The sequence below is a fragment of the Cimex lectularius genome, unplaced genomic scaffold (genome assembly GCF_000648675.2).
Source record: "Cimex lectularius strain Harlan isolate CLEC.00 unplaced genomic scaffold, Clec_2.1 scaffold128, whole genome shotgun sequence".
NCBI lineage: Eukaryota > Metazoa > Arthropoda > Insecta > Hemiptera > Cimicidae > Cimex > Cimex lectularius.
In genome coordinates this window covers 459,030-480,284 of record NW_019392876.1, presented here as the reverse complement: position 1 = coordinate 480,284, position 21,255 = coordinate 459,030, and the positions used below count along the sequence as shown (strand labels likewise).

At 31.9% G+C, this 21,255-nt stretch overlaps 2 protein-coding genes across 2 annotated transcripts in view; one reads left to right on the top strand and one right to left on the bottom strand.

Moving 5' to 3' along the window:
* Positions 1–21,255, bottom strand: part of LOC106669465 (suppressor of lurcher protein 1-like) — a 185,284-nt gene that overhangs the window by 65,351 nt on the left and 98,678 nt on the right. The window contains exons 6-9 of the mRNA XM_024228964.1: positions 17,440–17,581; positions 12,805–12,864; positions 11,916–12,112; positions 6,803–6,859 (exon numbers count right to left, since the gene is read on the bottom strand). Coding sequence (XP_024084732.1) covers positions 6,803–6,859; positions 11,916–12,112; positions 12,805–12,864; positions 17,440–17,581 — 456 coding nt within the window. The remainder of the gene's footprint in view (positions 1–6,802; positions 6,860–11,915; positions 12,113–12,804; positions 12,865–17,439; positions 17,582–21,255) is intronic.
* Positions 20,184–20,924, top strand: LOC106669502 (turripeptide Pal9.2-like; the record flags this gene model as incomplete). Its single annotated transcript, XM_024228965.1, is given in 3 exon segments — positions 20,184–20,245; positions 20,300–20,458; positions 20,772–20,924. Coding segments are annotated over 3 exon segments (334 nt in total), but the record flags the coding sequence as incomplete, so codon positions are not given.

Here is a 21,255-nt window from a genome sequence, read left to right as displayed (position 1 = left end):
AACTCTTTTTTACTAAAAATCATTAGGATCATGAACAATATACCATTAGAACTAAAAAATCAAAAAAATAAAAAATAATTCAAAAATTAAATATATATATGCATTATATATACACGTACGTTTTATATTTACATGATATTATTATCTTAGCTTATTATATGTTGTTTTTGTTTTTAAAATCAAATTTATTAATTGTTAACGTTAACGTACGATACTATAATTATTAATTGTTTTTGGAATACTAACATAGATATAGACATTTGAAATATCTTAAAGATAAATGAGTAAAAATATTCTCAACGTTACCTTGACTTATCATTGCAAGAGCAACTTTATTTAAAAACTTTCAAATAATGTTTTCTGCTGAAAAATATTAGTCTAGCTCAGGAAACGATTTTTTGACGGACTTTCGTATGCTTTGGTAAAAAAAAATCTTCGCCTTCCAAATTTTATTGAGAAGCGACAAAGCTGTATAGCCCCCAGAGGACTTTTTGGCCGTGTGCCACAAACGAATCCCAAACAGCGTTCACCAAATAGTAATCTCCTTCGGAATTTTTAAAAACGATCTTTGTCAAAATAAAGTAAATGTTGTTTACAACCGGTTTTATTTTTTTAAATGTGGTTTAAAGAAAGACTTTTATTCAAATTTTAAAGTTTCAAATACATCGACAGAACAAAAAGAGTGTACTTTCTCAAACTTAGATCATTTATTTATTCATGTCGTTCCTTACTTTTATATTATGCTAGTAACATTTTTTAATTACCTTAAAGTTGTGAATTAGCGGACCAAGATGAAATACAAAGTGCTGGGTAAAAACAGTAAAGCAACTCGTAGATAAATCTTTTTATATTTTAAAAACGCTCTCTTTTTATGATATTGAGTTATACTGAATTATTTATTATTTGTCTGCAGATGTAAAAATCCATCACAAATTGTAATGAAATGTATTATGTCTTATGCATTTTTACACAAGTCACTAAAAAGGTTTTCAAATTTAATATCCGTTCTAAAGTGAAGCATGAAAATGGTCAACATTTCTTATTGACATATTGTATAAAAACAAAACATAAAAACACTTGCGTCGAATGCACTGATTAGCATTACGAAATAAATCAGTTGAAAATTTAATTTTCCCACGTCTGCTTGATAAAAGCTCAGTAAATTCATTTATCGGACAAAGAACAAAATTATTTTTCTTTTGTTTCAAGTCAAAATTCATATGAAAGTGAGGAAGTATTATGTTCATGAATGATTATTGAAGTATGTTTGAAGTATGATTTCTTTTAATAATAAAAAGGTACTTCGAAATCCTAAAACCATCGAATTTCATTTACCGCAAAAACTTATAAGCTTTAGCAATTAAGGTAGAGAAAAAATATTTCCCGATATTTACAAACTGTAAAAAATTAATGTTAAGGGTGGCTTAAAAAAATTACCTTTTAAAAAGCAAAACCTTCTCTTTAAAGATATTCCTTATGAACGATTAATTCTATCGACTGTTGTATTAAACAACCAGTATGGTTCTATCACAAAAATGAGTCCAAAATTAGTCCAGTGAAACTGTTCACTAGTTGAACAGATGTGGAAACGAGCCTTTTGTCCTTTGTTCAGGTCAGGTTAGTTTCCATCGATTTCCAACCCTTTCCTCTCTAACCCCGGATTCGAAATTAATCCTTTTTATCGTATTAGCCCTTCAGTAAGACGATTAAGTGATTGTAATTATGCAATTATACATGAATAAATTATAATTGAAACCGTTGGATCTTTAGACCAATTAATTCGATCAGGTTAAAAGGAAATTAATACACGGCTATTTGAGTTTGTTCAAGGGTGTTATTTAACTTTTCCGTGCTGACATAACAGTCCAACATTACTCTGTCGAGCTTGTATTGAGAGAAAAACAACTTTCCTTTTAATACATTGTTATGTTAAAATGTTTCAATTTTAATCCAATCTAATCGGTATATTTAAGTACATTGAAATACTTATGGATAAAGTTTGGAACTACGGTAAAAATCATATTCGAATCGATTCCAAGCTTGAGATGAGGCGAGAGAGCTTTTAGTTACGACGAAGTAAGGAATTCTAAATAATACAGTGTTGCCCTCTTGATGTAAGCCTCCTTGGGGATATTTTGGGGCCGGCAATGGAGCAAGTCCGTACGCTAATCTGTAAGCAAACTTTAATTAATTTTTTTAAACATGAAAAGGTAATTAATGCCCAATCACTATTTCTTATATCGTTATATGTTTGATTAAGCAGAAAAAGTTTGAAAAACGTGCTCTCACGGGTGCTCTTTATTGCTCAAACCTTGGCCATTCATTAAAATATTTTCGTTATTTATATACTTTTCTATCTCTTCCATATGAATAATAAGAAAACTACTGTAAACCTGTTTAAATAAATTGTAACATGTGTACAAACGTGGTAGAATAACACAATTTTTACAATCTTGAAAAAAGTCGTTATTCGCCCATTAAAACGTAACTCACTACCATCATACATTATAATCAAATTTAACCATGTTTTATGAAATAATAATGAAATAATATTTTTAGAAGAGATTTTTATTATTACTTGATTTCTTTATTTAATTAATTGGAAAGGTTTCTTATTATTATGTTATTAGACAATGTTATGTTTCCTTTTAAGAAAAAGTGAGGTTAATATTTGATATTGTTTGATAGCTAAAAACATAATAATATTGATACTTTCGTTTTCAAAGAATTTGTTAGTTATAGATTAAACTAACTGTAATGTTGTGTATCCTATCTGTAAAAATAAATTTTACAACATCAACTTGATTGATGTTTGAACTTTTTATCTTTTAATTGCCATTAAATATCATGTTTTTGTTAAAGCTATCTGCGAAAGTTTGTTATCAATATAATTGTGTAATCTACGTAATTTTTTGTTGAATAAATTAATTCTTAAAAATTGATTTAAAATGGAGGTATTTCGAAATAATTGTTAATAGCTACGGACGTGGGTAGATCGTTTTCAGTTATTTATTTTTGTCATACTAACTGTTAGAAACTGAGAAAAAATATTGAAGATATTTAAATAGTTTTTAAATGTAATGCCTTTGTTCTATAAGCGCTTTAGCGTCGATTATTTTATTTTATCTAGTATAAGGAAATATTAAGTAAGATGAAGATATATTGTATGTGATTATATAGAATATAATCCGTTACAAAAGCCAATAACCACTGCTAGTAAATGCGACGAAGAACATTTTTGTGGAATAAATCAATTTAGATTCGTTTTAAATACTTCATCATCCTTTTGAAAATAGGAATTTTCAAAGCAATAAAAACACATTTTTTGACTGGATTCGCCGGGAAGGGCATATTTTTTCTGCCGATGCCCCCTGCTGTACTTAAACATTCTTAACATATCTGGAATTTTTCGAAGTTCAACGTTGTTACAACCATTAGAAAGGTGAATTCCACTTTTATATTTTTGGTACAAGGTTTAGACTTTTTGAAATTTTAAAGGAGAGAAAAAACGTTGAAATCATTAAACACTTTTCTAATGTGTTATTTTGCACCTACAATTCTTATTTATAGAAGCCGGATCTGAGCTATTTCGCGTTTATCAAGTTCTAAACCTTTGTACAGGTACATGTGTTTTAGATTAGTCGTAAGTTATTGCTATTGATACTAAAAAAATCGGAGGCATTTGGAAAGGGCAAAATATGGGGAAAACCTAGTGTTTGTTTTTCAAAATTTTATATTCCTCGATTTTCTGGATTAAAAGGACTATCAGTGTACCATTATAGTCCCTGGGAATGTTAGGACGAATCGGTCTTCAAGAAAATTTGAGATCGCCTTTAACAAACTTAAATATGCCAGTCTGTAGCCATATTTAGGACTGTTTTGCCTTAATGGTGACATTAACATGGGTCAAAAGCTTTGAAGTAACAAATGAATTTGCTTTTTTCCTCACGACGATAACAGGTGTTCGTAAGTGAAAAAGTGATCGATACTTCTAACACTGAAAACAAAATAATTATGTATTGTATATACTTCGAATTTGCTTGCTCGCGCATTATCTGGTTTAACAAAGTAGGCCAGAACCCTCCACCTCAAGTTAAAAAATTGTTTTCTTATAAATTTAATATCCTCGAGATTTAAGGATTACCTTTTAAACGTTTTCTCTATTATTCTTTATTTAGAAAATCCATATTGCAATCATTATGAGATACTCTGTGTGTACATTACTTCTCCAATTTTTTCATTACTTATTGAAATCGTAAAATAATACCTTTTTTTGAGTAAGTTATGAAATATATTTATCTATTTTATTCACCTTAAGAAAAAACAACAATATCGACCAGATTTACCTATTCCATAATAGTAATTGGTTTTACATATAAGCTATTTTGTAAAATGTGCTATCGAACATTATTTTAAATAAATGTTTACATGGTAAGGTATGAAATACGCTCAGCCAAATTAGCGCACCACCAGATTTTTTAAGCACAAATCGAAATGTTAAGAAAAATAGCTACATCTCTTAATGTTTATTCATTTGGACATGAATTATAACCGTCTCCAGTTATCCGTATAACCGTTTCTTAAATATTCAGGAATTCTCTTTGGTTCATTTCCCAGTTTTACCGCGTTGGCTTTATTTTTTTAAGAAATATTTTATAAAAATTTAAATAGTGATAACTTTCGATTTACATCATCCATAAGAAATAACGACTGTATTAATTAACCTAAGGTACATAATGAAAACGTAAATGTAAAACAAAAGTTTACATTATAATATTAAATTTGAGGAATTCAGACATCTCTGCACCGATAACTGTACTATTAATAAATGAAACAATTTTTAAAACAGTTTAAGTTATCATCAAATATTACATCAACTCAGCCATGATTCAACTAACATTCTGCTAAGTCAGTGACCTATGGGTAATTCGATTTTGCGACCATTTGATTTAACTTGAACTTGGCCCATTGATTAATTGGGTTGCCGAAATGTTGTCATTAGCCAATGTAATTTGAAGTCACAACTGCTAAAGCGAATTTGGATTCAAATCTTCAAATTCCAATTCCATTCTCTCTCACTCTCTCTCTTTCTCTCTCTCTCTCTCTCTCTCTCTCTCTCCTCTCTCCCATTCACCCCCTCTCTCTCACTCTTTCCCTCTCGCTCTCTCTTTTTCATCATCGTTTAATTGACTTACTTATTAAGTCCTCCAGCAGCAACTGTAATGGTTTTATATTAAGTATTTAGTTATGTAACGAATATACTTTCCTTTCAAAATTCTGCGTAATAGCCCTCTGTGTAGACAAACTTCTTCTTGTAAAACTTTTCCTCTACCTCGTCAAAACAATAATTAATTTCCAGTTGAAAAAGTAATAAACAAGATGAACGGGCTGTACCCTTAACGTATTGTAGAGACTTGTTCATCTCTACTGTCTCACATTTGCTGATTCATAATATTTAACTTATAAGTAATTTGTTGACAATTTAAACCTAAAATACAAGGACCGGCAAAGTCGTTCCGCACTATTTTATGAGCAAATTACCGATTTTAGCTATTTAATGAGTACTTTATTTTTAAGAAAAATAATAATTTTTGTGTCAAGTAAAAAGCTCAGTTAGCTGTTAATTAAATTTATTTATAGCTAATATGTTGTTTATCTTTTTATTATTGTGGTTTTTATTTTTATGTACAATAAATTGTAATAATTTTTATAGAAATGGCTTATTTTGGGGTTAATTTGTAGTCATTGAAATTAATTCAACTAAGTGCAAAGTTGGAATTTAGGGGATCTTATTGCCAAATAGTTTCCAGAGTATGCGGAAAGGTCGGGCTTTTACACACGACGGCGGGCTTGATTAGCAAATGTCCTTGATTTGTACTGGAACCTACGGAAATTCCGCATTTCAATCCTGATTTCCATGAATCTACCCCTGGCCAGTGAAACGTCAAAGGGTTCAAGGGATATTCCAAATTTGTCATTAAGCTTTCCCCAATAGGAAATTAACATCAAATCAAACATAAATTATACAAGGAAATTTAACGTCAACTCATGCTTTAAATACTTTCAATAATATATCAAAAACAATTGAAATTGAATAATAGGTGTCCGCAATTTTGTTTTTTAACTTTCACAATATTAAAAAATAATGGACACCTCATGAAACTTAAAAATGCATTAGAAATACAATTATGGCGATATTTGCAATTAAACAACGTGTAATAAATAATTCGTCCGTACATTTTCCAGAGCAAGCCAAAAGTATAATCGATCGATCCTAACAGCGTAAAGTAAAATCTCGTTCAAGGAACTTCTTGGTTAGAAAGAATCAGTCAATTCCATCAAATTTTGTTATCAACTCCACTAGCAAAGTTTTAAAGGAAAAAGCCTTTCAGATGTTGTTGAGGTTTTTTTTATCAATATTGGCAGAATACATTGTATATTAGGTTTAGTAAATAGGAAATTTAGAAAAGAAAGGCAAAATTTACCATAAAATCATTACCAGTTCAGGCTAATTTAAAATTATTTATTCAAAAATGAAACAATATTAATTAAATTTATTTATATTTTTAACTATTTATAAGTTTTAAAAATGCGAAACACGTAAAACTTAATTAAAGCAATGCCAGTACATTAGATATTAACTTTAGTTCAAGGATCATTGTATTTCTTTTATAATTATAAATTGTACCTTACCATAAAAATAACGTTTGCGAAATCTAGGTACATAACAATTTATAGAAAAGATGGGTAAAGATAATAACTAATTTTACCTTCGATGCAAATTAATATTTAAAAAACTTACTTGTGGCGCTGACAGAAGGCCCTAATTGAGGAGATGATTCAGGTTCAACTCCATTTTCTGAAAAATAAAACGATTTCTGTAAATTAAACAACAAATTTCAAACGGAAGTATAAGAATATTGAAATCCCAGTGACTCAATAAACGTATTGAATAGAAAAATTGAATAACCTGTACGTATTACTTAAATAAGTTTAGATTTATTGGGTACTTAAAATCCCACAGTCAGTCCTCTCCTTATACACTAAAAGATATACCTATCAATACAATGGAATAGCACTGTTTTCTCAAAAAATTGGGACAGAAACCGTAAATACTAGCTGACTACTCAAGCAAAATTGTTCTAATGTCAGGTGGTATTCCTAACCTCCATTCTTCTCTATAAGGAGCCAAGGAATAACACACGTCCAAACCCATCACTCTCACTGACGCGTAAATACACAAAACTATCAATACTATATACAATAAAACAACCCTGTTTCCTCCACGAATCTGAACAGAGTTCCAGGTACTCGCTGCGGTGCTAAGTACATTTCTCAATGCATTCCTACCCGCTCTCTATATGGAACCAAAAAATGGCACATCGAGCAACCATTCTCTATATAATGAACAGTGTCAATCTCTCATGGCCTATTCTTAGTCGGAGAGCATGTACAATCTTCTTTGGTTCAGATCCTTCGTGGGCAACCCATGGAAACGTTCCAGTTCCGACAATCTCAATCAAAAGTACAACGAAAGGATCTACGGGAAGCTTTCAATTCCAAAAATGTAATTACAGACAAAAATTTATAAAATTTATCGAACTAAATCCTAAAAATATATGACAATAATATATAATAACGACAAAAGCTTATAATAATGTACTGAGCGAATTTATTTATTATTGTAATACCCCATGGTAATGGATAATAATTTTATTTACAACATCTACATTAATCGATAATTACATGGTTTTTTAAACATGATCTATTTGTGTAAAATTACAATTTATTTTCTAGTTATACTGTATCGCGAAACACCTAAACAGATCTTTCTATAAAAATTAAATTAATTAATTCCAAACTGATAGAAATAATAATAATAATAGCGGATTTATCCTTGCTTGTGCAGTTAAAACATAGACCATAAATTTAAAGCATACAATAAAAATAAGCAATCGGTTTAATAACAAAACAATTACACTACCTATTAACAATCCTTTTTTAAAAAAATAGTTCCTACTCACAGTAAGTTGTTTTGCAACGATCCGGATTTCGAGCTTTTTAGCTCATCATCAGATTGAAGGACTTTTACAACCACGTCTCTGGACATGAATTGCCAAAGTGAACCGCTGATACCTCCGCCAACGCGACGTTCCAATTATCGGCTGATTTTTTTAATGGGGCTCAATTTGAACGTGCGAAACGTGGAAATTATAACACAAATAAATATTATACTAGTAAATTCTTAATATTATTAAATTACTTTAAAAATAATAACAATTAAAATAAATTAGTTTAATTATTTGGATGTTTGATATTATTAATGTACATATTTAAAATAGGAGGTAGATCACAATCTGTTATATTATTAATCCATTTATCACCATGTTCAATTTTAAATTTTTTAATTTCAATTTTCTCAAACCAATCTAGTTTTTTCCCTTTGTTGAAACTATGTAACACTCTTGCATTTAGATTTGAATTGAAATTATGTTTCGTTTCTTTTAGATGGTCCTTAAATTCCGAAAATTTGCTCGATTTAGGCAAGTGTTCTTTTACTCTTGTTTTTATTTCTCTACCGCTTTGTCCTGTAATTGAGTTGGTAATATTTTGCCAAGTTGTCTACTTTGTCTTTAGGTTTTGAGAGGATGTTTTTAAGTGAACCCGTACTTCTAAAAGCTATTCTAAAACCTTGTTGTTTAAAAATTTTACTAACTTTTTCCGATAATTCACCAATGTATGGCAAACAACGGAAACCTAATGATTCATTTGTGGTGGAGCGCCATTCATTGAACCGCCATTGAGCGCCATTAAAAAAATCAACTGCTAACTGGAACGTCGCGTTGGCGGAGGTATCAGCGGGTTCACTTTGACAATTCATGTCGAGGGACGTGGTTGTAGAAGTCCTTCAACCTGATGATGAACTAAAAAGCTCGAAATCCGGATCGTTACAAAACAACTTACTGTGAGTAGGAACTGTCTTTTTAAAAAAGGATTGAACACCACACTCACTCCACCATTTATCATTTCTACTACCTATTAACGGTAATTTTGCATTTTTGGTTTGTAATATTTTCTGACGACAGACCTGCATGTATTGTTTGTCATATTATTTTTAATTATACCCAAATATTTAATATTTATCGATTATTAAAATTAAGAGTACTTTCTTTTTATTTATAATACATTTTGTTTTTATTGATTGAAAGAAAAATAATCCCATCTAGTATTTGACATCCAAGTAGCTTTTATTTATGCATCTTCTGTTACATACAATATATTGATTATAATATTTCTTATATTGTCCTATAATTTAAAAATAAGTGGGTGAGATATTTTTTTCCGATTTAATTAATTTGTTATTAATGGAAATGTACGCACTTGTTTAACTTGTTGGATAAGAACATACGCGTTCTCGTGGCCATGTTGGAAAACTGGTTTGTTTCAGAAAATTCCTACAGATCGCTCACGAGACTTTTACTTGCAGTTACAACTTGAAAATTTAAGTTATAAAATGAACACAATGAGAAGTTCGTTTAGGCGACAAGTAATCGACGTCATTTTGAAACGCTCCAAAAATTAATTCAGAAATGACTAATTTTCCCCCAGATAAAAGGGAAGAAATAAAAAAATAGTTTGCAGAAAGCGACTCCTCAATTCCATCCACTGATAAACCAATAGACTTCACCGACATTTAAAATTACCAGCTGCTAGTACTCCAGGTACCTCATCCTAATATTCGATGGTCATTCCTCCTTCGGGAATAATAACCAATAATCCTTGCTCCTTTATCATTGCCAGATGATATGGGACAACAATCCACCGGGGTGAGATGTCTCTCTTGTCATTAAGTCATTGTCTAGGTCATTTCAACACCCAAGGCCATCAGTTCCTAAAGCCAAACCCACTCACTCTCTCACTCATTCGTAAATATGTTTATTCCTTTTAACATACCATACACACAATTAGGGTGGTGGAGTATATGTAAACAATGTTTGTAAATTCCAGGCCCTGAAGATGATCTCAATAAAGATCGAAACGTTGGCACGATAAAGAAAATGTTTTTCTGAAACCTACATCACACCAGACCGCATCTCACGATTTCTAAATAAATAAATATGTACACTTATCACACTAAGGGACACAAGAATCTATACAGGGTGGGGTCCAGCATTAATCCAAAAAAAATTGGATTCTTGTTCATCTTAAATAAAATAACATGCAACCAACTGAACTGTTCTCTCAACTCGGTTAAAGTTATTTTTAAGTTGTTTTTTTTTTCTTCGAAAAATCCCAACTTTTAGCCATAAATTGTCATTTTTCAAGATCTAGAGAATGTGTTAGAACTTGTAACCACATTTTAAGAGTTTAAAATTTTCATTAAATTCCCTATTAGAAGAAGCTATTTTTAATCTATCAAAAACCGATGTAATTTATTAATTAAACGGATAATGAAGATTGTTAAAAAAAAGATATTCTATTGATAAATTTCCCAAAATAACTGTTTTTCAAAAAGCATATTGTTAAGGGTGCCAAACGTCTTAAAAATTTCTTCATTTAATACGCTTATTTATGTGTTCTCGCAGTTCCAAAAACGTAAATGCTTCTACGGTAAAATCAACTTGGAATGCTAAAGAAAAACGTGTATCAAATGTGTAAATTTAACGCATACAAAAGAGGAGTGAATTGTGCGATTTTGAAAATTTTAAACAGGATTGTTGATGATGCAGGATTTAAAAAGGAATGTATGTAAACTTATTAAATCAAATCTCATTATAATGAAACAAAATACTAGAAAAAAAAAAGAGACTTGCCACAAATGTTGTACGCGTTAAATTTACAAATTGGAATCACGGTTTTTAACATTCCAGGTTAATTTTACTGTTGAAGAGTTAACGATTTTGGGACGACTACAACACCATAAGAAAGCTTATTAAATGAAGACAGTTTTATGATATTGGCACTCCTACAAATATGTTTGTGGAGAAAGTTTTTTTGGAAATTTATCAAAAGTTTCTCCTTTTTTTAAAATCTTCTTCTTTTAAAATCTTAATAAACATACATCGGCGTTTGATAAGTTTAAAAATAGCATTTTTTCTTGAAAATTTAATGCAGAATTAAAAAATGTGGTTAAAAATTGGAACACTTTTTTAGATCTTGAAAAAATGCCATTTTATGGCTTAAGGATGGCGTTTGTTGAAAAAACACGTCAAAATTGATAACTTTCGCGTGGAATTAGATAGAACGATTTGGTTGTTACTCTACTTAAGATGTAATATAATCCATTTTTTCGGGCTTACGTTGGACCACCCTATATAACAAAAAAAACCCTAATTCCTCCAAGAACAGAGGAAATACTTGCTGACGAGCTCAAGCACAATTCACATATCTGATGGCATTTCTATGCATTCTCTGCATTAGGCACCCTTCAATCAAATGACGCACAAAAATACACATGAAAGTAAGTGTTCATGTGTCAACATCGCATGGCCTATTCTTAATCGGGTGAGGATGTGCCCTCTTCTACGAGTCAGATTCTCCGAGGGTCACTTATCTAGTGTCTTGATTAGAAAAAGCTTTTCTGTCGTCCTGGGTCACTGACGCTGCCACATTCTATTAATCATGTTTTTAGTGTGTCAGAGGGCTGGATCATGTTAGGTCCCGGCCTCAGACGTTTCGTTCTTTTTTTAGTTACCCTCTAGACCTATTTGGCCGGGTAACCCACACAACAACCGCCATTTTTCCCAGATTCTCCAGTGCATCTCTCCAACAGAAAATTAAATTTAAAAGACTCTTATACATTAATACATTAATTTTTGTTTAAATGAAATTATTTAAAAATGGCTTTATAGTTAAACTAAATTACAGGAAATATTACATCAATCACAATTGGCACTAAATTAATTTTGACAAACCTGAACTCGCTATGAAAAAATAATTGGCATAGAAACCATGTCCAGGCCAATTTGATGACGCAGTAAACTCGATGAATAGAGTTTCTGTTGTCGATATAATCTCGGTGTTTGATCCCTGGTTACAAAGAATCGTTATGACCGGCGATAGCGGTCCTGGACCGTCGTGCACCCGTACGACATCTTCTCTCGTCAGACAACTGGAAATTAAAAGTTTTCTCAATCATTTAATTGTTCAGACACATAGATTTATCTGTATTATCCGACCAGTTTTGACTTTACATAGCATCGGTAACCGTAATGTTTACATTTGTATGAAAATTGTAAATTGAAAATAATAAATATGAAATTCATGTTATAAGAAAAATCAAAGGTTCACTTGTCACTGCCAGAATTTTTGATGATTTAATGATTTACAATTAATTTAAGATAAAATTATGCTTTACATTGTTAGAAAAAAGCGAGTTTTCTTCCTTTTTCATACAATCCAATTTGTTTTGTATTAAACTACATCTTGAACTTACTCTTATTCAAAAATTAGGAAAACTTACAAAAAATACATATTAAACCCAAAAATCGTACACTCAATTGTGAGCAAATTGATATCAGTATTAGATATATCAACTACTTTTTCACTCTGGATCAAAGCATGGTCTTAAAAAACAAGAAAATTCAGTTATTACTTTCGACCTATTACCCTCATCATTGGTCATCATCAAGGCAAAACACTTAATATATTTAAGTTTTTTACAGGCGATCTCAAATTTTCTTGATGACCGACCCAGTCCCAACATTGCCAAGGACTGTAACAGTATTGTCAATACACTTTCACCTTTTTTGCATTTTTGGAAGGTACATAATACATAAATAGTATATCAATTAGTTCATATACCTGTCGTCACCTCTTTGAAGGTCAAACTCTTCAAAGACAAGGCGCACTCTCCCGCCATCTCTGAAAGAAAGAAAAAACTATTTGATTAAATTAATGAACCGTATTGTCTATTAATCAAAATGATGTACTGAATTGATACTTGAATAATTTGCATAGTAGAAAAAAAATTAATTTAATTTAATATAAAATATATATATTTAATAAAAATTAAATTAAAAAACACATAATTGTTGGTAAATAAGGCATATATATATATATATATATATATATATATACACACAACATAAACATATATATTTATTATGCATGGAAGTATATTATGTCTTTAATGTATCAAACGATAAGCCATGTTCTACCATCTAGCGGGGTAAATTCTCACTCCGGAACTTTACTTCCCACTAAAAGATTGCATGACGCTACAGCAAATCTTCAAATGATAATAAATACAACAGGATTTTCAACGACATGGATATTTGACAAAATAAATAATATAATATAGTTAATACATAATAAATCCGTATATTTTCGTATACGGTATGCACAAATGAACTTATGTATTAAATGTGTATATACATAATATCAAAGTGGTGTCGACTAACACCATAATATGTTGTTATTTATCAATTCAATTACTAAATTTGTGTGTTGCTCTAAAGCCTTTTTGTTTACATTTAACTGACATATATTTGAAAAAATTATAATATTTTTATTATTATATTTTTTAATTTGTAGAACCTTGCAGGTACTTTTAATTTGCTAATAGTACGGTATGAAACGTAATAATTTAAAAATAGTTTATTATCCTACTATTGGATAGTTATCATCTATTATTTTGCAAAACTATATATGCAAAACTTTTAATTTGGATGAACCACTTTCAAATTATTGTAAATTTTAAGTTAAGCAACTGAACTTTGCGTAAGTAGAAAAGGAAAATAAGAAATCCCTTTCATTATATAAAAAATACAGATACATATAAAAAGTACAGACTAAATTGATCATTTATAAATAACCGCAATGTCCAAAATTCGCGCCTTCTATTAATGAACATGATGTAATGCTGCGTGTTATATTTGTTTTTCATCTTGTCAAAAATATGAAATTGAAAGTAAGAGGAATATTTTTTTTATTCTTTACTAACTTATCTAAACCCAAACACCGCACACTCCCACTCTTCAAGTTAATGCGCTTACAAGCTCTTCTCCCATGAAATACGCCTTGCTATAAAACCCTACTTTGTAGCTTTTTCTTGTAAATGCGTCAGTACAAAAAATAAATAAATAAAAAACAATAAATAGAATGATGATGTATACTAGCATAAGAAATAATTACAAATAAATAAGAAAGACAGAAAAAAGGAGCGAGTGATATAATTAAGAATGTGAGAGAAACAGAAAGAAAGAGAGGGGAGAAAGAGACGGAGAGATTAAGAGAGAGAGAGAGTGTGTGGGTGAGTGAGTGAGAGGAGACTAAAGCACATTATGATTGACCAATTACACCTAGAATTATTTATTACCAATTACATAATTCGATATTTACGATAACCGCACTATTATTATCTGCTTGAGCAATCAAACTCATTAGGGAATTACACCACGTCACAACCATCACAGGATGTATTAAAAAAAAGATAGGGGCGCTAGACATAGTAAACATACGCTAAAACAACCCTCACCAAGACTGGCAAACTCACTGTTACAGTTAAAAAGGGTTTACTCAGAGGAGTGATAGGGTTATTTACCAGTCACTGGCTTCTTAGGAAACATCTCATTTGTATATTATGCAGTGAGGAGGAAGAAATAGCCACCTGTCATCTTCGAGTGTGAAGCAACCGCTCAATGGAGATATAAACTCGAATGTAATATGCGGGGAAATGAATTGTAGCATTGAAACAGTCAATAGACTAGTACACGTTAAAAGATGACTCTAGATATGCAGGATTTGCCGAATGCTGAGCAAAGTTCGCTGAAATCCGACTAGTGAGATGGATGCTCGGTTATTCGCCGAGCAACAAGATTCGGTGCTCTGCTTATTGTCGGTCTTGTCCTCTTCGAAGAGCATGAATATTCATGAAATAACAGTATTCAAAGCATCTACACATTTCGGAATCAACTGTACATGTACATATCTTTAACTAATTGTCAACTGTTACCAGAATCAACAGTAAGTGTATAAATGTGTAGAGATTAGTGACCGTTAATCGATAGTTATTCAGATATCGTGAGATGCAGTTGGTAGTAAGTGTATACTTCTATTTAATGATATTTATTTTGCATTAATAAATGATTCCTTATTAGTATAGATGTATTAATTTACACAATAACAACATAGCATTGTGTTTTGATTGGAATTAATTGACCGAACGTAACAGGTTTTCGTGTTGTTTACGAAACAGAAGCAATAATTTGTAATGCTTCTGTTACGAATCATAAAAATCGGAACGAGGTTTTCGATGTGTGGATTATAGTAGCAGTAGGATGTGGCATCAGTACTCTGCGACTGTATAAAAAAAGGAGGATTCGCTAGTGGCATCCTTTAGAATCTGTCTTTAAAAAATCAAGGAGAGCGTCAAAAGCGGGACAGTTGTCGATGGTTTACTGATACCATCTGCTAGCAACTTTTCTTAAGCTTTTATCCTCAGTTAGTTTCTGACCACTGCATAAAACAGTAACCGCATCTCTGCGACTCGCGTGGCATTTGACAAATACGTACAGAGAAATGAAAGAAAGAAAGAGATACAAAAAAATACCGATAATGAAATAAAAAATGTTATAAAATGCAACCCAGAAGACGCTTCGCTTTGCGGACCGCATATCCTCATCTCTCGAACGCAAATAATATTGTGTAGGGGCCAGGGGGGGCCTTTCTTGACGAGACACAAGCGTTGACTGCGTGTGCCATGAATGTAAAAACCTAAAGCCCATCCTTCGAAATTCCCTTTAATCACCTGAGAGTACGATTCTTCAGAGTCCGCCAAGGATTGGCCTACTCTGACTATTTATCTATATAATCCTATTTAATCCTCTGAGAGCGGGGGTACCTCAGGGCGGCATATCCCGACCGATCTTTAACTCCTTTACACCTCATATATCTCAACTTCACCCACCATCCTCGCCCTCGCATCCTTCACCACCGACTCAGCTGTGCTATTGCAACATGCTCTGATCCTGATACAACAAGTAACTCGGAGTAACTCCAGGAATATGGCTTACAAAAGACGAATGGAGCAAACACAGGCGTATAAAGCTTAATGAATGCAGATGCACCCATTAATTCCAATTCACCCTTCGTCAATACATACAGCATTCCTCAATAATAGTCACATCCCAAAAACAGAGTGCGACCGCTATCACGGATTTTACCTAGCTTCATGATTACCTGGACCAACACAGTCTAAAACGGCAGAAATTAAACAAACGTTTTGGACTACTCTACAATCTACTGGCATGCATATCTAACGTATCAACAAACAAAAAAATGACAATCTACAAGACAGTACTAAAACCAATCTGAACATACCGAGCAGAAATGCGGTGCACGTTTCCAAAGTCCAAATAATACAATCCTTACGATCTAAAATGCTCAGACCCCAACTATAGCACAAATTCAATTTTTCTTACTACGTCTCCATCACCTTTCCCAAGGACTTCAAAACCCCTCTCGTGCGAAAAATAACCCCAAAACATGTTCTACTTTCCACAATCCTCTTTTTTTCACTCAAATCGAGTTGTCCTTATCCAATTGAAAGCACCCCTTTATTCCGACCAGACAACTAAAGAGAAAATGGCCTCGCGACCTACAAAACGAAGATTAGTCTTCGCGTACAGTTGGGAGAACAACAAAGTCTATTAACTCCCCGATACATGATCTATGTGATTTATAAATATTCTAAATCATCTTATTATGAAATGTAAATTAGGTATAGGTTAGATAAGTAGATAGATAAAGAAAGAGTGAGAGTGAGAGAAAGAGAAAATATCAGAGAAAGAGACACAATGATAAGCCAATTACAAATCGAAAGTTAAAACTTATTTTCAACAATGTTTGCTCAATAGTGCACATTAAATGTACAAGGATAAAAACAACGTATTATAAAAAAATATTTTAAAAAATTATTTACTAGTGTAAGTCTTTTCCATTTATTTATATTAAAATTCATTTGATATGTGATAACATTACACTTATTTTGTAGAAATGTGTGGTGATTAGTGACCGTTAATCGATAATTATTCAGAAATCGTGAGATGCGGTCTGGTGCGATGTAGGTTTCAGAAAAACATTTTCTTTATCGTGCCAACGTTTCGATCTTTATTGAGATCATCTTCAGGGCTCAAAGTGTCTTCTGTGTAATTGTGCCTTCTTGCGTGTCGTGTTGAGAGTGGACTACATCACACTAGACCGCATCTCACGATTTCTCAACAATTACACTTATTGTCTTAGTAATTTATTTAGAGGATATGTATAATTAGAACAGTTATACGCACTTTGTAAAAGATAGATAATGAATGATACACAAATTACACATTACAATTTTGCATCCAGACATTTTGGGATGTTGTAATGTTGTTGGGTAAGTTAAACCAAAGTTTGGAGAAAGGAGATCAGAGAGCGAGGTAAACCGTTTACGTTATTTACCTGGCGGATATTGTATAAGTACACCTGCTGTTCCTAGGATAACTTGAGGGATACCTAGGAGAATACAGCCTTCCAGAACTGCCTCTCTCGGGGATTTGGTAATCACAGCCTCCGAAGCTTCCGCCATCCATGATGTATTTGCCTAAAACAGAACCAAATCGATTTACGTCTGACAAGAAAATTAGGGCTTTAATCCAACAAAGCTATTTATAACTGGAATGTTTATTTCAGATAAAAGTAAGCTTTTCATAATTCCTACAGTGATAATGAAAGGTTTAAATAAAAATAATGAAAAATATTATCAGAGAAGCGGTAGCTCGTAAGAAGATTTGCGCCATTCTTTTTCGCTTTAATAGAATCTCTTAAGACTTTCATTGTAAAGTACTAAATTCCAATGAATTAGAAATTGCATTTTCAATTCCATGGCAAAGCTTAGGGAATGAAGTATCGCAAGTAGAAGGCCAATAAACGATATTTCAGCTTTTTGAGCAATACCATCAGCTTTTTTCGTTTCCAAGATGACCCAAACGACCCGGGATAAAAATATCTACCGTCTCTAAAAATAATATCTCCCGTGTTCCCAGGGGGAAATTTTTTATTGTTATCACTCAAAGTCAATATCCTTTTAGGATAAACGGCTAATGTAAAACAAACTTCATTTTTGATAATTATATTTCTAAAATGTTCCTTTTACTAACTTACTAAAAAGATTATATCTTCAAAAATGTAATTATTTTTTATTAATAACGAACAACACATGCTTACGATTCTTTTGTAATGCACATTTTATTATTTACTTTCATTAGAATGTAAATTGTTAAAAAAATTAAATACCTCAAAATCTAAATACCGGTTTGGTATCAAAGAAGATGGGTCAAAATGCTTGATAATACGTAATGCAAATTAGATATAACTTCAAGAGCTATGGTGGGATTCGATCCCAGAAATGCAAGCGTGGAAAGTCAGTAGCCTAACGACCACAACCCCCGTGGTAATAATTGTAAAAACAATATGTTGATAATGTTATCAATATCACAACTGATGTGAAACGATTTCACTGTTGGAATATTCATTATACATCTCATTTGATCAATTTCTCCAAATTGGCTGATTTAAATACACACATCAGTAATTTTTCGCAGAGAAAAAAAAGAAGACAACATTTTAGATAACGTGTGTGGTGTTTACATATAATCTATAAAACACAATATTATAATATACTGATAATATAGTTGTCATTTTATTCGTTAGGTTGTCGTTAAAATTTATTTTTTATCTTGATTCACTCTATACCTTAAACGTAAACAACCAAAAACACACTTTCATAAAAATTAGTGTTTGGTGTTTAGTGACCGTTAGGCAATGATTATTTGGAGATCGTGAGATGCGGTCTGGTATGATGTAGGTTTTAAAAATACAGTTTCTCTATTGTGCCAACGTTTCGAATTTTATTGAGACCATCTTCAGCGCCTGGGATTTAAAATATTGTTTGAATTTTACAAATACAAATTGACAATAATTTTTTTCTCCACATCCTATATGTATTTGTAAAATTCAAACAATGTTTATAAATCCCTGGCCCTGAAGATGATCTCAATAAAGATCGAAACGTTGGCGCGATAAAGAAAATGTTTTTCTAAAACCTACGTCACACCAGACTGCATCTCACGATCTCCGAATAATGATTTTAGATAACTTTTCAGTTAATTAAGGTTTTGGTTGAAATAAAAAAGTCAGCGAGATTCGAACCTACGACCTTCGGCTGAATACGCCGCTGCTCTACTACTTGAGCTCGCGCGGCTTCGATCCGCTGGGACACTAACTTCCCATCTCAACCCCACCTTTTGAATTTTCCCTCCTTTTTGCCATTTTTCAAATGTCGTGTAATCCATTTTATTCTCGGCGACAAATAAAATAGCCACGGAGAACTTTTATGAAGAATACTCCATTTTGTTTATTTCATTTATTAGGTTTCGTGGTCCGCTTGACCAAATAAATTCTTTTCAATTAATTAAGGTTTTGGTTGAGATAAAAAGTCAGTGGCCGAGCGGATTGAAGTCGCGATAGATCAAGTGGTAGAGCAGAGGCGTATTTAGCCGAAGGTCGTGGGTTCGAATCCCGCTATTTGAAAAGAATTTATTTGGTCAAGCGGACCACGAAACATAATAAAATATAGATAACGTTTTAAAATTATTAATAAAATAATATAATAATTTATTTTAACAACTAATGGTAATGTTAATATTAGTCTATTCTCGATACAGTATTTTTTCTTTTATTGAGTTACTTTTACTCCTAAATTTCACGAAGTTGAAGTTATTAAAATAAAGGTATTATATATAAATAAATACCTAATAATACATTTCTGCATGATTATAAAACTATTTAAAAACAACTACACCTTATGAAAGTTTGCGTTTGTAAATAAAACGACAATTAATCTCAAAGTATAATCTTTTAGTATGAACTTAATTGTTTTGTGATAAATGTAAAATTAACATAGATTAAATAGATATTAGTGCTCACAACGCATTATTTATCACTGTTTAAAGATGGAGCTGATATTTAATTTCCGGAATGATGAGAAGTAAGATTTTATCTTTATTTCCTCCTTGGTGAATAATTATGGTTTTTGTTGTGTTTAAGTTCTACGGATGTGACGTAATATCAAGGATTCAGTGTACGAGCGTGATAATTTGAAAGGGTAAAAAAAGTCACCATTTTTTTAAAGTATATAAGTGAATCAGCGCTTTTAGAATACAGTTTAACTCCGGCTTCGTCGCCATGATCACATATCTTCTGACCGGTTAGTATTGCAAAACATTAGCAAATGGATGTTGAAATGTTTAATTTCTTGCAGTTTCCTTTGTCGGACTTTTATGTGTTGCTGGATTGTCCGCCGACTGCAACATTGCATGTCCAGCAGTGTATCGGCCCGTTTGCGCAAATTGTGGTGGCGAAATGAAAACTTTTTCAAATAGTTGCAGCATGCAAACACACAACGAGTGCAACAATGCAAGTAAGGAAAAAAATATGTAAATTTTAATTTAAAAAATGGTTAATTATTAACGTCATCATTGTGAATCAAAAGAGACAAAATAAACTATTACAATATCATAGCATTTTTTTAAATAGAAAATTATTTTGATAAATTCAAATTCTTGTACTTTCAAGAGTAATATTTTTTTTACATTGTACATATTACTTTTTGTAAAATTTAACCTCTAACCATAAACGCGACATCTAGCACACCCAATAGTTGTGACAGATTTACAATTATCCAACAAAATATAAATAATATTATTAATCTTATTGGAAACTTATTGTTTCAGGGTGCAAGTTGCAGCATAACGGACAGTGTAACACGAACTGCAACATGGCATGCACTCGAGATTTCAACCCTATTTGTGCATGGAACGGAAGAAATTTGAAAACATTTTCAAACAAATGCGGGAAAGATGCATTCAACAGATGTTACAACGATCGTATGTTTGTTGACATATAAAATGAGTAAACATAATTAAGACTTTACAATTAATTAAGGTTTTTAGTTGAGATGAAAAAAAGTTAACGGCACGAGCGGGATTCGAACCCACGATCTTCGGCTAGATTCGCCGCTACTCTACCACTTGAGCTATCTTGACCTCGATCCACTCGGATATCCGTGGCCGAGGTCACGATAGCTCAAGTGGTAGAGCAGCGGCGTATCTAGCTGAAGATCGTGGGTTCGAATCCCGCTCGTGCCATTGACTTTTTTATCTCAACTAAAAACCTTAATTAATTGTAATATATTAATTCGTCAAGCGGACCACGAAA